This window comes from Maniola hyperantus, chromosome 15 (genome assembly GCF_902806685.2).
Source record: "Maniola hyperantus chromosome 15, iAphHyp1.2, whole genome shotgun sequence".
NCBI lineage: Eukaryota > Metazoa > Arthropoda > Insecta > Lepidoptera > Nymphalidae > Maniola > Maniola hyperantus.
In genome coordinates this window covers 8,028,778-8,044,606 of record NC_048550.1, presented here as the reverse complement: position 1 = coordinate 8,044,606, position 15,829 = coordinate 8,028,778, and the positions used below count along the sequence as shown (strand labels likewise).

Sequence of the window (15,829 nt, the reverse complement as noted above, 5' to 3'; positions counted from 1 at the left end):
ATTATCCATTCGAACAATTTTGTCGTTCAACTAATTTCCTTTTCTTAAAACAACGCAAAGCAGATTGCCTACTCAAGTATTTTTTTTCTACTCAGTGACGTTATTATAACATTTAACATTTTTTTTAATAAAACTGTTTCCACATACAAAATAATAATAATAATAATACAACTACAAATTCTTTGAGATTTCTTACATTAATTTTATTCTTAACTCTATAATATTATTATAACTTCGCTTAAGAATAATTCCCCTTAAATATAGTTTGTTTTATTTAATCTTCTTTTGTCGAAATATCTCATTTCAAAAGTATTTTCTTTTTAATAAAATATTCTTATTGTTCCCACATATCAGCAATAAACTTTGAGGTTAGGTTGAACCTGATTTTATTTTATCTTATTATTTTGACAAACCAATCAAGTAAATAGGAACCTATTTTTTTTTCTATTGGTCATCCTACTAAAAATAATAATACGTCCTACATTTTATTTTAGGAAATACCTACGTTACAACGTGTTATTAATTTATTCCTGTTTTGAGTTTGTTTGATATACATACAAATCAAATAAAGAACATATTTATTCAAGCGGTAATAAAAAAAAACTGGAGATCATAGGAGTAAACCAAAACCTGTTTGTACATTTGGCGTTCCTCAGGGATCAATATTAGGGCCTTTGTTATTCCTGATCTATATTGATAGTATAAATGAAATAGGTTTAAAAGGAAACATACTGTTGTACGCTGATGATACATGTTTATTTTACTATGGCAACTCAATACACACAATCATCACAGATGCACAAAATGACTTAATACTACTCAATAAATGGTTTCAATAATATAACCTACTTACAATTAATACCTCAAAAAAAAAACCATATGCTACATTACATAGTTACATATAAATATAACTACAATATATTTTCATACTAAATTCACATACATGACTATAAAAATAAAAATAAAATACAAACATATAAACATTTTTAAATATACGTGTCGCACTAGTGATGCAGTGCTGTCGTGACTCAGAGAATGACTTTTTCAGAATCGACGAAAAACTGATTATTCACTTCCTGTTATACATTATAAAAAAGTGCTTACTTTATAAGGTTTATAAATAATATTAACGCAATTATCATTTACTAATTATTTCAAAATTACAGGTAGTAACTGTAATTCGCAATTTTTGAGTTAAGACTGTATTGCTCAAAAAAAAAGTTTTCAGAAAGAGTAATTATTTTTAGTTGTATAGTTATTGCTGAAAATTTTTGAGTTACTATAAATAATGTTTGACTTTTTCCTTATGGTTTTGAGTATAATTTTGTAGTTACAACAATTATTTAATTTAGTTTTAAGTTTTATAGTTCCCTCCAAAAAAATAATTTTCACATTCAAGTTTGGACATTGATAAATAAAACCAGATAATCAAGAAAATTCGATCAGATAATCAGTTTTTATTTATAAAAAGTAATAATTTAATTTCAACAATTTCTGCCTTTTTCAACAAAAAAAAAAACCTTCCAAAACAATAAACAAAATTTGTCTTGAATACAAAAAAAAACAGAGCCATCAAAATATTTTTTTTTAACTTAAATAATCAGCTATTGTTGTAACTGCACAGTAATTGTACGTAGTCACTAAATTGGAGCTAGGCAAAATTAAATAATAGTATTTCTGTAATAATAGTATACTTAAACTAGTTTTACATCAGTCTGTTTCTAATAATTAGCATCAAAATGACAGCAAGATTTTTTATTTAAGTACTTAAAATCAACCAGTCAAACTTCGCAAGTAAGATTCATAATAGGTCCTGGGAATCATATTTTGTCGAGCAGTTCCTTTCGTCTTTTAATATTTTTGTTTAATTGTTTATGCTGGTGTCAAAGCAACAGAAAAATAACGTTTGGTTTCCAGCTTCACATTAAAATTACTACCCCACTGGTCACAATTTAATTCACATTAAAATGACTTACTAAACCAATAAGGGTGTCTTAAGTGAAAATACTATTTTAAATTTCATTTCTGTGAATCGATAATAGTGTAATAACTAGAAATACACCTAGAAATATCTATTTAGGTTTAAATCAGCTATATTGTATTAACTCGAATTCATAGTTGAACTTTTACATACCTGATTCAACAATATCGTTCCAATTTGAATTAATGCGGTCTAAACAGTAAACTGTCACGTCCTTCTTCGTCGAATTTAGATGTAACTAAAGATGATGCAATATTGGTTAGGGTATCACGACAGTTAGTCAGTCACTCAAATTTGACATGTTTTGGGTTGCGACAGTGTGTCGTCGGTGCGATATATGTATACATTTATATATACTATAAACCCTATACTTACTATAATACATATGTAATACATACACATAGGTACAGATATTATTACTATTATACTACTACCAAGCCGTTTCTAGTAATCCGTGTTTTGCCAATTCTATTTCTACCCACTTTATTTTGTATAAAATCGCAGTGGATGTGTGGATAAGATACCTACTGTTTATTTGTTAAATTTCTCATGTAAGTGAATTTATTTCTTAGTGAGAATAAAGTTCTTTAACCGTAATAGTAGTAACCGTATACATATTAACATTGGGGAACATTGTTTGGTAACAACAAAGAAAACATATTCTATTCTACTCTGATTTCGGTCTGACGTCAGGCTATCCTGGTTTTTATGACAGTAACATTGACATTGAATCATTGAATATCGTTTTGTGAATGGAGCAATCTTATTTTTTTTTATGTCGGTACTTTTGTTGCCGCTGTTCAGTTAAGTTCACTGGCTGCATTTTTCTATTTTTCTATGTACTTCGGGAACGAAGTACTTATCAAGATGGCCGAATGGTAATAAAACATACTAATAATTTATGCTAAATGACAGAACAGAGGAAGAAAAAAAAAATATGCTCAATGGATACAAAATGTTAAGACTCACAATGTGACAAAATGTTAAGACTCCCGAATGTAGCAACCAAAAAAAAAAAAAAAAAAAAAAAAAAAAAAAAAAAAAAACCAATGATTATCCCCGAATGGGACAAATGTTATTATTCCCGTATGGAACGGATGTTATTATTCCCAAAGGGGACAATTTTTTATTCCCGTATGAAACGGATGTTATTATTCCCAAAGGGGACAATTTTTATTATTCAAACATATAAAACAAAGGGAGTTAGGTTAGTTAGGTCTGCCTGGCACTAATCATTGCCCTTTTCATTGGTCGGGTAATGTTAGACGGCTCGACTTGACAGTGCTGGTATTACACCATTGGTGTGATACATCTTATTGGTGATAATTCAGTAATGTCCTGGTACGAGACCCATTTATGGGGGCGGCAGACAGTTAGCTAGGTAGTTAGGCTGCCCGGCACTAATCATTACTAGACCCAAAAAAAAAAAAAAAAAAAAAAAAAAAAAAAAAAGGGTTAGTAATGTTAGACGGCTTGTTCGGACGGTACCAGTAAGTAGCGAGGTCTAGGTAATGACCTCTACTGGGCAAGAGTCTAGTACAAGACCCATTTATGGGGCGGCAGCGGTTAGGCCAGTTAGTTAGGCTGCCTGGCACTAATCATTACTAGTACCAATAAAAAAAATAAAAAAAAAAGAGTTAAAAAATATTGGTTAGTAATGTTAGACGGCTTGTTCGGACGGTGCCAGTAAGTAGCGAGGTCTAGTAATAACCTCTACTGGGCAAGAGTCTAGTACAAGACCCATTTATGGGGAGGCAGCGGTTAGGCCAGTTAGTTAGGCTGCCCGGCACTAATCATTACTAGTACCAATAAAAAAAAAAAAAAAAACACAAACAAATAATAAAAAAAAAATTGGTTAGTAATGTTAGACGGCTTGTTCGGACGGTGCCAGTAAGTAGCGAGGTGTAGTAATGACCTCTACTGGGCAAGAGTCTAGTACAAGACCCATTTATGGGGGGGCAGCGGTTAGGCCAGTTAGTTAGGGCTGCTGGCACTAATCATTACTAGTACCAATAAAAAAAAAAATATTGGTTGGTAATGTTAGACGGCTTGTTCGGACGGTGCCAGTAAGTAGCGAGGTCTAGTAATGACCTCTACTGGGCAAGAGTCTAGTACAAGACCCCTTGCTTTATAAAACTAATAATAATAAAACAAAAACTATACATATTATACAAAATAAAATAAAATTAAACATTAAATTATGGGGCGCAGCCAGTTAGGGACAGTTAAACTAGGTAGCTGTAGCTTATAGATCATTTTAGCTTATAGATCTTCCTTAGCTTATAGATCTTTTTAGCTTACAGTATTTTTTTTTATTTAGCTCTTAGCTAGATTTTTTTTCTTTTCTTTCTAATTTCCCTATGTACTTCGGGAACGAAGTACTTGTCAGTATGGCCGTGTTATATTACGATAAAATTGGATACATAATTATTATGCTAAAATTCATCTAATCATAAACTTGGGAGTCTGAAGTAAATGTTTGTTGTGATATTTAAAACAGAATCGTAATTCCGTTTCCGGATTCAATATCAATGTACGGAAAGAGTATGATTTAATTAGTATCTTTTCTTGTATGTTGTTTAATTTAATATTTGGGAATGTGACAATACGATAAATGATATTATGTGAATTGTCAATACTGGTAACTAATTATTCATTGTAAAATTGTAAATTAAATACTGTCAATGTACGGAAAGGGTATGATTTAAATAGTATCTTTTCTTGTATGTTGTTTAATTTAATATTTAGGAATGTGACAATACGATAAATAATATTATGTGAATTGTCAATACTGGTAACTAATTATTCATTGTAAATTAAATACTGTCAATGCACTAAGAGTGACATTATACTAAGCTATTGTCAACATACAGTTGGCAATAGCTATTATGTGAAATAATAATGTTGTGTAAACTGACAATTTAAGTCGCTTATTATTATTGTAAATTATTAATACGTAGACCATCAATGTCACTGATTTTATTATTGTAAATTGGGTGTGTCAACATACCTTTTGTCAACAAACCTAAAATAAATAATGATTAATATTAAGATCATGTGATAGTCGACATCCGCCTGGTTTGCGATGGCAGTGTTATAAAAGTACCCTACCTCGACAGAGAGGGAACAGTCTTGTATCGACAGCTCAGAGCAAACACAGCGGACCTTACTGAAGTTAAGTATTCTTATATTGTATTATAATGTAATGTAATCATTTGCCTTTTATAGGTTACCTGTTGTAACTGTGTACCAAATATGTACCTACTACTTTACTCAACGTTCTAATGTTTTAAAAGATGTGTGTTATGGAGTTTCTTTGCCCTTTCTTCTCCATGACTAAACACCTTAGCGAAATGGGTGGTAGATTCATTTTAAATATAAATAGATCAATGCTGAACAAATACAATTCAGTTATTATTCGACTTGGTTGGTTTTACTTCTGTATTTATCACCTACCCTCTTGTGCTATTTATTTTATACATTGAGATAAAAGTAAACACTAGGTTGTTAGCTTCTAATTATTATAGAAGCCTGTTTAGATGATTAGGATTCTTACTTTGAAATAATACAGCAGATGCCTTGCTTGATTTTTAATTACTTAGTATTTGGCCTTACCTGACAAATAATTGATAAATGATAACTTTCATTAGTAATCATTGGATTTAATTTATCATTACTATTAAAGCCCACTGTCTTAACTTCTCTTTTTATCCAAATCTCACACGTGCGTTTTACCGGCCGGCATCGGAATAGAGCCGTGATAGCCTAGTTACTAGTGGTTTTAAGACATTCGCCTCCTATTCGGAAGGTCAGGGGTTCGATTCTGGGTACGCACCTCTAACTTTTCGGAGTTATGTGTAATTTGATTAAGTAATTTAAGCAATTGCAAATGCTTTTTAACGGTGAAGGAAAAACATCGTTAGGAAACCTGCATGCATGTTCGCAATAATGTTTTCAAAGGCGTGTGAAGTCTGCCAACCCACGCTTGGCCAGCGTTTGGAATATGGCTTAAACACTTCTCATACTTAGAGGAGACCTGTGCTCTGTAAGTAGTGTGCTGATGATGGGTGGATCATGATAATGATGATGGTATACCAATAGGAATAAATTCGAAATAGGAACACGCTCAATATTTAGAAAACTCTGTTTTCTAACTTGTACAGCCGCATATAATCCATACTAATACTACTAGATAATATAAATGCAAAAGTGTGCGTGTCTTTTTTCTTTTCACTATATCACAGCTATTTTTACAAATTTTGGTAGTACAGAAAAACATTTAACATTATATGTATTTTGATAACAAATTAACCCTATAGATAATTTGCTTGGCGATTAATCTGACCAAAAAATAACTTAATCAGGTATTATTTATGCACTAAATATAAATAGCGTAAAACAAATAAATCTTTCAGAACAATAGGCCTTTAGTTTTCACCTCGGCGATTTCGAATGAAAAGATTCAGTTTGGTTTTCATTTCAAACGCCCTACTGAGTTATTGAGCGATTGTAATTGCTGGCCCCAGTCTCGTGAACATGCTATTATGTTCCATTTAGGCCCGACTCTTGACAATGTAATTACAGGTTTAAAGTAAAAGTCGTTTGAGTTTTTGTTTCTTATGATTAAATTAACAAGTCACGATTGTTTCATGACTTTGTTTTATACAATCAACATACGACGAGAATCTAATATTATAAATGCCAAAGTGTGTTTGTTTCGTGGTTTGTCCTTCAATCACGCCGCAACGGATCGGTGTGATTTATTGCATGGTTGCATGGTATAGTTAAAGACTTGAGAGTGACATAGGCTACTTTTTAACCCGGAATATCAGAGTATCCGTGGGATTTTTAAACCCACGCGGATGAAGTAGCGAGCATCTCTTAGTAAATTGTAAATGTGAAAGCGTTTTTTTGCTGTTTGCCCTTCTGAAGTTGTGTAGTTTTATCGGAATTAATTTTTCTCGCTATAAGAAGTCAGAAAATCTTTAACACTCACAACTTGAAAACCAGTACTTTTTACCCTCCTGGTTTATTGAGATTAATTGGTTCCAAATGTCCCCAAGAATAGTCCCTTTCAAGGCATCGAATTACCGATCATTCTGTATAATAAGCTTTTACTTACTAAAAGTATAATAATACTGAATTCAGTATTATTATATTTTTTGGAAATTGCTGCGACTGGTTCGTTGGAATCCTTATCATAGGCACTAATCCACAAACTTTTAATTTTTCAACTATGTTTCAATTTAATAGTTAAACAATGTACAACTCGAGTAAATAATGTGAACTTTACTTTATTATTAATAAATCTCTGAACGATTGTGTTGAAAACACAACTCTCCCGAGATCTTTGTGGCTTCCACAAAAGATTTTATATAGGTACAAAATTCATTCCAGTCTCATAAAAAAAGTTAGTATCACGAATTCGCAGAAATCGTTCGAGCTATTTTTCTGCCGTTTAGTCGGTTACCTCGTGGGAAACGACTTAAATCAAAATATAACGACCAATTTTTTTTAAAGATTAGTGAATTGCCCGGCTTCGCTCGACTGAAATTTTACATAATATAATATATGTGTAGACTCGTATATACACAATATAGCCTTTGTTACTTCGATCTAAAATAGCTTTCTAATAGTGAAAGAGATTACTTACCTACAAACAAATCTTCCCTCTTTATAATTTTTATTAAGTACTTATTATTATAGTGATAATAAAACCTGTTGAAGTCCTCTTTCATCTTCCGGGATAAAAAATACCCTATATTTCTCTTCGGAATGCAATTACTACAAGTAATAAAATTTGGTATAGATAAATCGATTTGGTATAGATGGGATTTAATGTACAGCCACCATTAATTCGTTCGTATGTCGTTTCCACTCATGTAGGATTTGTCATGATATATTTTTCACTTCAAGTAGGTATTTTAGATGATATGACACAACTAAATTATCGTTAGTGTAGAAAGTAATTTATCGTTACCTTAACAGTTCACAGTAAACTTTGCTTAAAACTCATGTACTTAATACATACTTAATTACTGTTTATTTACATTTTGCGATCATCGTTTAAATATACATTTTGAATGATCGAACAAGAATAATTAATTCTTATTTGCTCAATTGGTATCATGTACGTTGTTAATATGTACAAGTACACATTTATTAAGTCTATTGTTCTAGAACAAAACTACTCTTATTATTCCTTGCTAATTGAATTAATTACTTAGGTACACCGCTTATTCTTTTACACTTTAAACCACAACACTGCTGTCGTTTATGTTTACGAGTTATGACTACAATGGCGCCGATTCTGTTGTCTTTCTCTAAACTAAATTTAGAGTATCTGCATCGTCTGCTTTTAATTTTTATTTATTTGTACCAGAAACATTTACAATAAAGATTAAATTCGTTCGCATGTCGTTTCTACTCTATGTAGGATTTGTCATGATATTTTTTCTCACAAATATACCGATAGCAAAAACAATATTAATAAACCATATCAGAGAAATATGTATGTGCAGTCAAAAACAAAACTATTGATAAAACCGCATTAATATAACACTGACTCGCAGTTCGTATCGTTCGTACATAGTATCGTATTACCTAGTATGTGTGTGATATTTACTTAATGAGTTTGTCTTCTAATGATTCGTCTGTTGTAAGTTTCAACTTATAATGAAATAAACTAAGTAATTTAATTAAAACTTTACCAAGTAATTGTCTTATTAATTACGTAAATAGCTAATTTATTCACGCTTACTACCGCCACATTGAGATGTCATTACGAGCTACAGTATGATAATATGTCATATGAGTGATGACAATAGCCTATGTAACTTAGTTTCACACGCCGCGCCCGGTGATCCGTTTACCGCGCCAATAGGGTAACCTCGTCATTCACAAATACATATATATGTATATTTGATCTGCTAATAGATTTCTAGTAAATATTTGCTGTTTTATTAACGGCTATTTATTAGAATATAGCTGTACTAAAAACCACCTAACAAACATTTTGGAATCTAGCGAGTCCACCTAATATTTTAGGTTACCTACTTAATAATCCGGCAAAGTGCGAGTCAGACTCGCGCTCCGAGGGTTCCGTACTACAGTCGTATTTTTTCGACATTTTGCACGATAAATCAAAAATAATTATAAATCAAAAATAAATCTGTTTAGAATGTACCTACAGGTAAAGCGCTTTCATATGAGAGTACTTGGTATATTAATCTTACTTTGAAAGTTGAAAATACTAATTATTCGTTCATGAATAACACTTTTATTTTTGTGATGTAACCACAAATTCACGGTTTCGGATTTTTCCTCTTACGTGTGCTATAAGACCTACCAACCTGTCAAATTTCATGATTCTAGGTCAACGGGAAGTACCGTATAGATTTCTTGACAGACACGACAGACAGACAACGAAGTGATCTTATAAGGGTTCCTTTTTCCTTTTGAGGTACGGAACCCTAAAACAGCTCCTACCTATATAGCCATAGGTATACTAAATGGAGCCTTTAAAGGCTTTTATCTAAAAGCCTATCATACTTAAGCGTGGTAGCAATTATTATATAAATGATTGTGTTAAACGATAACGTAATTGACTTTCATCACTTCGTTAATTACGTTTAATTACACTTAATAGATTTTTCTCGACGAATGTCGAGTTGAATAAGACTATTTTATTAAACAATTTTTACTTCTTCCATTTGTAACTAGGTACCTATGTAGTATTTATGTACAGATAAAATTGTATACCCTAACCCTTTAACAAATAAACCTGGAATAGCGGTGGAATAGTTATACTCTGTTTTGTCTTTTTCCTTCAAATGTTGAATTACTGATGACAGAGAAAGACAAAACAGAGTATAACTATTCCACCGCTATTCCAGGTTTATTTGTTAGAGGGCTAGAATTTAAATATTACAGTTTACATTTTTTTAAATAAGGTAGTAATCTTACTTTGTAGTTGATTATTTTTTCAATTTTACTTTTTCCTTTTCTTTTCAATTGATGATAAATATTAGATATGTGAAATAAAAAAGTAAAAGTTATTGGTAACAGTCAGTAGTCCCAGTGGGATTTATTGATTTGTACTATATCTTTGTATCTTTGAATGATTGAGCTTTTGTGTATAATTTATAACTTTATTTTGTTCTCCACAGGCTGCCGTAAAATGCGTTACTTCACCCCGAACGATCGCGCTGTCCACCAAACCCCGGTTACCGTTAGCTGCGCTTGCAGGCGACGCAACCCGCAACCATACCACCAGCAACGTCAATTCACATGTAAGTTCCATTTTTCTTAAAATATACCGGGGGTGATAAACGAAGATGTAGTATAAGATGGGAGGCGCTTGTCTGAATACTTTAGGTTCAAGGCACATCGTGTCAAGAGTCAAAGCGATGCGACGCGTCTTTTCTTACATATTCCATAATAAAAAACTAACAACTACTGTTGTTCTCTACTAACGTGAGTGCCGAAATCTCTGCGAATTTGACACTTCGCATCGGTTCGACTGCTGCAATGTGCCTTAAACCTCAGGCGACTAAGATCCTTCCTAGATCATAGTCTTCGTTTACCTACGTGAAATCTCGACATTCGGAATGGTCTGTTGTATATGTATAGGTATGCATAATGCATGCCATTTAATCGCATCGCACGATGGCAATCGGGGTAAGAGGCGGGGGGATGCCACGCATACCCGCACGTCAACTGCGCTCGCTCGCACGGGGTTATCGCGGCGGGTGTGCGGGGCGTTCCCTCCCCTATCTATTGGCTTAATAATAAATTAATGTTATCTACCCTAGTGTAGTTGATTTAGTTACTATTGAAAGTCAAGGGAATGTTATTGAAAAATCGCTGGAGTCACTAAAAAACCTTGCCCAGTTAAAGCATCACTTTTAACAAAGGAAAATCTACTCTCTAGTCCTAACAGATTTGAAATCATCTGCCATTTATTTGTCCAATAAAATAGCTAGTAAGTTTCACGACGGACAAGCTTTATTGTTGGGATTATGTCGTTAAACAAAATTGCTTTGGAGCTTGGTCGATGCGGTTAGTGCTTACATTGCGCACCTAGTTAGGTACTCCAATATTGCTCTTAACTTAACTTTCCATTAAATAAAACCTTATAATACCTTAACCTATCCTAACCCATATCAATATTAAGTGAGATTTTCATGGGTCAGATCAATAAGCTAAGCTGATACCTATTTCTTAGCTCCGGCCAGGATTTTCATGGTCTAGAATTTGTTTCTCATTAATATAGAGACGCAAGTGCAGCTCGGTCAACCGGATATTTACTTTTATTCGCACTGTTTCGTTTCCTTGAGGTTATCTATAATTCTATAAGATATATTTTTCACCTGCCTGTCTTTTTGAGCAACGTCCGTCCCGCTCCCGACGATCGATTGTAAGAATTCCCGGCATTTCGTATAATATATTTTAAGTCGATATCGATCTATCGATACGAAAGGTTTTTTTTCCACCACCTAGGTCCGTGTATTTCCATGGAATTCACAAATTCAATCAGGTTTACGTTTTATTAATGGACTTGTTCAAATAGTTTACCCACTTCCTTTGTCGACAAACCGCACTTAATGCGTGTAGGTGTGATTCAATTGGCCAAATCACGAGCGTAACCCCACGTAAATAATTGTTTTTCTCTTTCGTTGTATGTAAACGTCTGCGTTTTAATGTATTGGGTGATCTCACACATCTAAATGCAGCCAGTCTAAATCGGTATGCCATCGGCTTGCTTGTTCCGGCCTTTGCTTTCACGGCAAATGCATAAAACGTACATAAACAGCGACTTGTCCACACGTCTCGCTTCATCTCCTGCTCGTAACTAGGTGTGAAACTAACAAGGGTGAAATGTGTATTGCTCATAATTAACAGTTTCTGAGTCATTAGACATGATTGAGCAATAGAGCTAACATAAAAAACCGGTCAAGTGGGAATCGGACTCGCACACGAAGGGTTCCGTACCATCGTACAAGAAAAAACACTTTTTAAATTTTTTGAGATGTTACCAGAAATTCACGGTTTTTGGATTTTTCCCTTTACTTGGGCTATAAGACATGGCTAGTCTACATGCCAAACAGGATTCTAAGTCAACGGGAATTACTCTACAGGTTTTGATTCCCTTGACGGCTCTTGACGTACAGACAGACAACGAAATGATACTATAAAGCTTCCTTTTTTTCTGTGGAGATACGGAACCTTAAAAACTATTCAAACGTAGTAATATTCACTGAGTGTGCTCTATTTTACGTCATTTCTTTTCATTGGCATCTTGGGCTAGATTAAAATGAAGATGTTGTTTTTGTGTGAATACTTGATTGCAGCGAGAAAAGCGAGATGGAAGCTTGTGAATCACAATGCGCTTGAATATTGCAGTGGATAAAGGCGGCTAGGATGGGGTAAAATGTGGATAGACGGGACTCGGGAGCGACGGGCGTGCAGTCGACACGATATTGAAATAAAATGCCAGAGCTCGGCTGGCGCTGGCTGATATTACCGTCCTATCGTCTGCTCTGCCATTATGCCCCGTGCCTATACAAATTGACTTATTATCATTGCTTACAAAGGTCTGGGACATTGAAGTAGATTGTGATTTTAATACTTATTTAAGGATTGCTTAACTATTGACAGTTATTTTTCAGCGAGAATAAAGTAGACAATAATAAAATCTTGTTGTTTGTAAATAATTGAAGATTATCTAAATAATAAAAGAGCGTGGATTTGACCTGCTCGTTCCAGCAACGCACGAGGCTGCAAATACTATTTTATACATGGCATAATCTTGTACCTATATCAAATACTTGAAAAGAGCAACCGCCGAGTTTCTTGCTGGTTCTTCTCGGTAGGAAAGGCATTCCGAACCCGTGGTAGATGCATCCGACTATTCGAAAGTACTTGTAAAAGTTTATTTGAATAAAAAAGTAAATTAAAGTAACAGATAAGTTTCTTAAGACTATGTTCAATATGTGACTCTTTCACTGTAATATTATAAGGTAAACTCTGAAATAGTTTACTGAAGAGTAATTCCTGATTTTCTTCTTCTGTCTCACTCACTTGTTTTGCAATTTCTCGAAGGAAAGAAATTTAACTAAATGCTGATTTATGTATTTCTAAATCCGAACGCAAAAAGAAGGGTGTTATTTGAATATCCATTTTATTGCGAACATTTACTCACATTTCAAAAAGAGTTTCCCTTATCTCAATAAAGCCAACAATTTTGCTAATACTCCAGCGATTTTCCTCTTGTAAGTATCCTTGTACACATAAGCTCTAAATAGGTTCGCATTTCTCCTTATGCCAAAGGAGTTCTTGGCGGAATGTGAGCAGTTTACCCCCACATTTCGTCGGTTCGCCGCCAGCCAAGATATGTCGCAATCCCATCCAATTTGCCTCCCACCGCTTGCGCTGTTGTTCGAGTAAAGCGGAAAATCTTGCTCTGCCGAGGAAAGAATAAATTATTTCGATGCCGGGAAGGAGCAGCCAAATTTTAAGTTCAGTATTTTTTTGGGAGTTTAAAATAAATTATTGATACTTTTAAGAGCTACTTACTAACTATATAATACAATTAACATAATTCAAGAAGATTAAGCTTTTTCTACGAGGAAAATTACGAACTCTCAACTTTTAGTTTTTCAATTGTTGTGGTGGCGAGACGGACTAGTTTCCACGAAATTAGTCCATGAAAGTATGAAACTGGAATTTATCGAATGATCGGAGTGGATCCTTTTTTCCCAATCATATTATGGTCTAAGATTTCGCTATACAATGACCTTCACCCATTTAATAACCAGATTAAGGCCCGGTATTCAACAGAATGGAAATAGCTGGAGATATTATATTACTAGGTGATGCCCGCGACTTGGTCCGCGTGAGTTTCGATTTCTAAAATTCCCGTGGGAACTCTTTGATTATCCGGGATAAAAAGCCTGTCATTCCCAGGGATGCAAGCTATCTCTGTACCAAATTTCGTCAAAATCCGTTGAACGGGTGGGCTGTGAAAGGCTATCAGACAGACAGACAGACAGACAGACACACTTTAGCATTTATAATATTAGTATGGATTTAGTACACCAATCAGATTATTATTATTGATAGATAATGAAAAAATTATCACGTCACATAGATTTGACTTGTTATCGAAAATACCAAAAAAATACCGTTTCCTCTTATCTCCGAAATTTGCAAACTACTTAGCACAGTTTTTTTCGAATTCAGTAATAAATCTTTACAAACTAACTTAATTTTGCGGTTCCATAAAAAAATTATGTAGTAAGTATAGTACGCGACAGGTCGAGATGGCCAGCGGGATATGAGGCGAGGGACGCCCCAACCACCCGCACGTCACCCGCGCTATCCCACACCGGGTTAGTGCGGGGGGTGTGCGGGGCATCCCCACCCCAATAGCCATCTAGACTTGTCGCATACGTACTATAGATACGAGCAACCATACGAGTATACATACTTACCACAAGTCGTCGCGGTGTCGACTAATAAGTAACTCGTAGATTCGATTTAATCTCAAATAGAATAGAGCCTCCCAGTGCACACTACGCGATCATTAAATTACGCCTCCGTGTTTAGTGACTAGACAAAATCTTCAGGAGACTACTGGATACAATATTTTTATTATTTACGACTAGCGGATACCCGGCGTGTGCACTACTACGCTAAAATTCGTATTTCTTCTTTTTCTCTTCTAAAACCATCTACGCATTATTGCCTTTCTAATGAAACTGGTTTGGGGCACATTGGTTGGATGGTTTCAAAGTCTATAACGGACACAGATAGAAACATTGTTCGTGTTTTATATAATGTTAAAGATGTGCGCTGTAAAGAACTTAAAGTTAGTTTATTATAATCATTGAATCAAAATTTATCTTGTTTATATTATTAATCACAAGGAGCCTCGGAGAGTCCGCTAAGCCGTCTATTATCATTAACATCTGATAGTAAAAACCTAAGAGTCGAAAGCTTGTTCTCGAGTAGAATTGTATGTGGCAGGATCTGGGAACACACCGAATAGGAAAACTCCTGCCATTACTTATGGGTCACGACCAGCAGCAATGAGGAATACGTCCCTAAGAGAGATATGAATCAAATGATTAGCTGTTATAGCTAATTATAAGTGTGGTCTAGTCCCAAGCTTTATATCTCTGTTATAGTGTCACGATGTGTAGAGCTATCCACTGTCCATCGATCCATCCAGATGGATACCCAAGTAGTGGCACTATAATAGAGAATGACTTCCCATTGGAAAACTAGTCAAGTTTACATCTCTACATCAAAGTTAAAATTGGCCTTAAGCGGAAAATGGTGTTGGTAAAAATATAGTCGGATAACATTTTCAATCTCGATTTATGTTACATTTTTAGAATACTATTTCATCTAGATGCAAAGTATTTTTAGTTTCAAACGCACTCGTAGCTACGCGATATTTTATAGCGCAAAACAAATATTTTACCAGAACGAACGATACGGGATCGGACGTATAAAATATGACGGCGAAAAGTAAAAACGAGACTGGATTTATTTTCGTAAATCCGCATAAAACCCGAATCAGATCCAAATAAAACAAACTCCGCTAGAATAAAATTGTGTGATACTATCAATTCGGAAAATGAAATTGCCGATCTGTTATTTGTGGGAAATATAAAAGTTTCAATTATATCAACCTGTGTTTTATTAGGATTCCATAGTAAAAGAAGGGAGTCGTACAGGTTTATCCAGTCCGACAGTAATCAGTATGTCCTTTTCCGTCTGTCCTGTTGGAAAATATAATACTGACTGTAATTTCAATTTTTGTGTTTATTGTATAGTCCG

The 15,829-nt window shown here is 34.1% G+C and overlaps 1 protein-coding gene across 6 annotated transcripts in view; it reads left to right on the top strand.

Annotated features, from left to right (window-relative positions):
* LOC117989036 (proline-rich protein 36-like) overlaps positions 1 to 15,829 on the top strand; it is a 92,291-nt gene that overhangs the window by 13,773 nt on the left and 62,689 nt on the right. For all 6 annotated transcript variants that reach the window (XM_069503360.1, XM_069503359.1, XM_069503358.1 and 3 more), the window contains exon 2: positions 10,150 to 10,272. In XM_069503360.1, the coding sequence (XP_069359461.1) occupies positions 10,150 to 10,272 (123 nt within the window). The remainder of the gene's footprint in view (positions 1 to 10,149; positions 10,273 to 15,829) is intronic.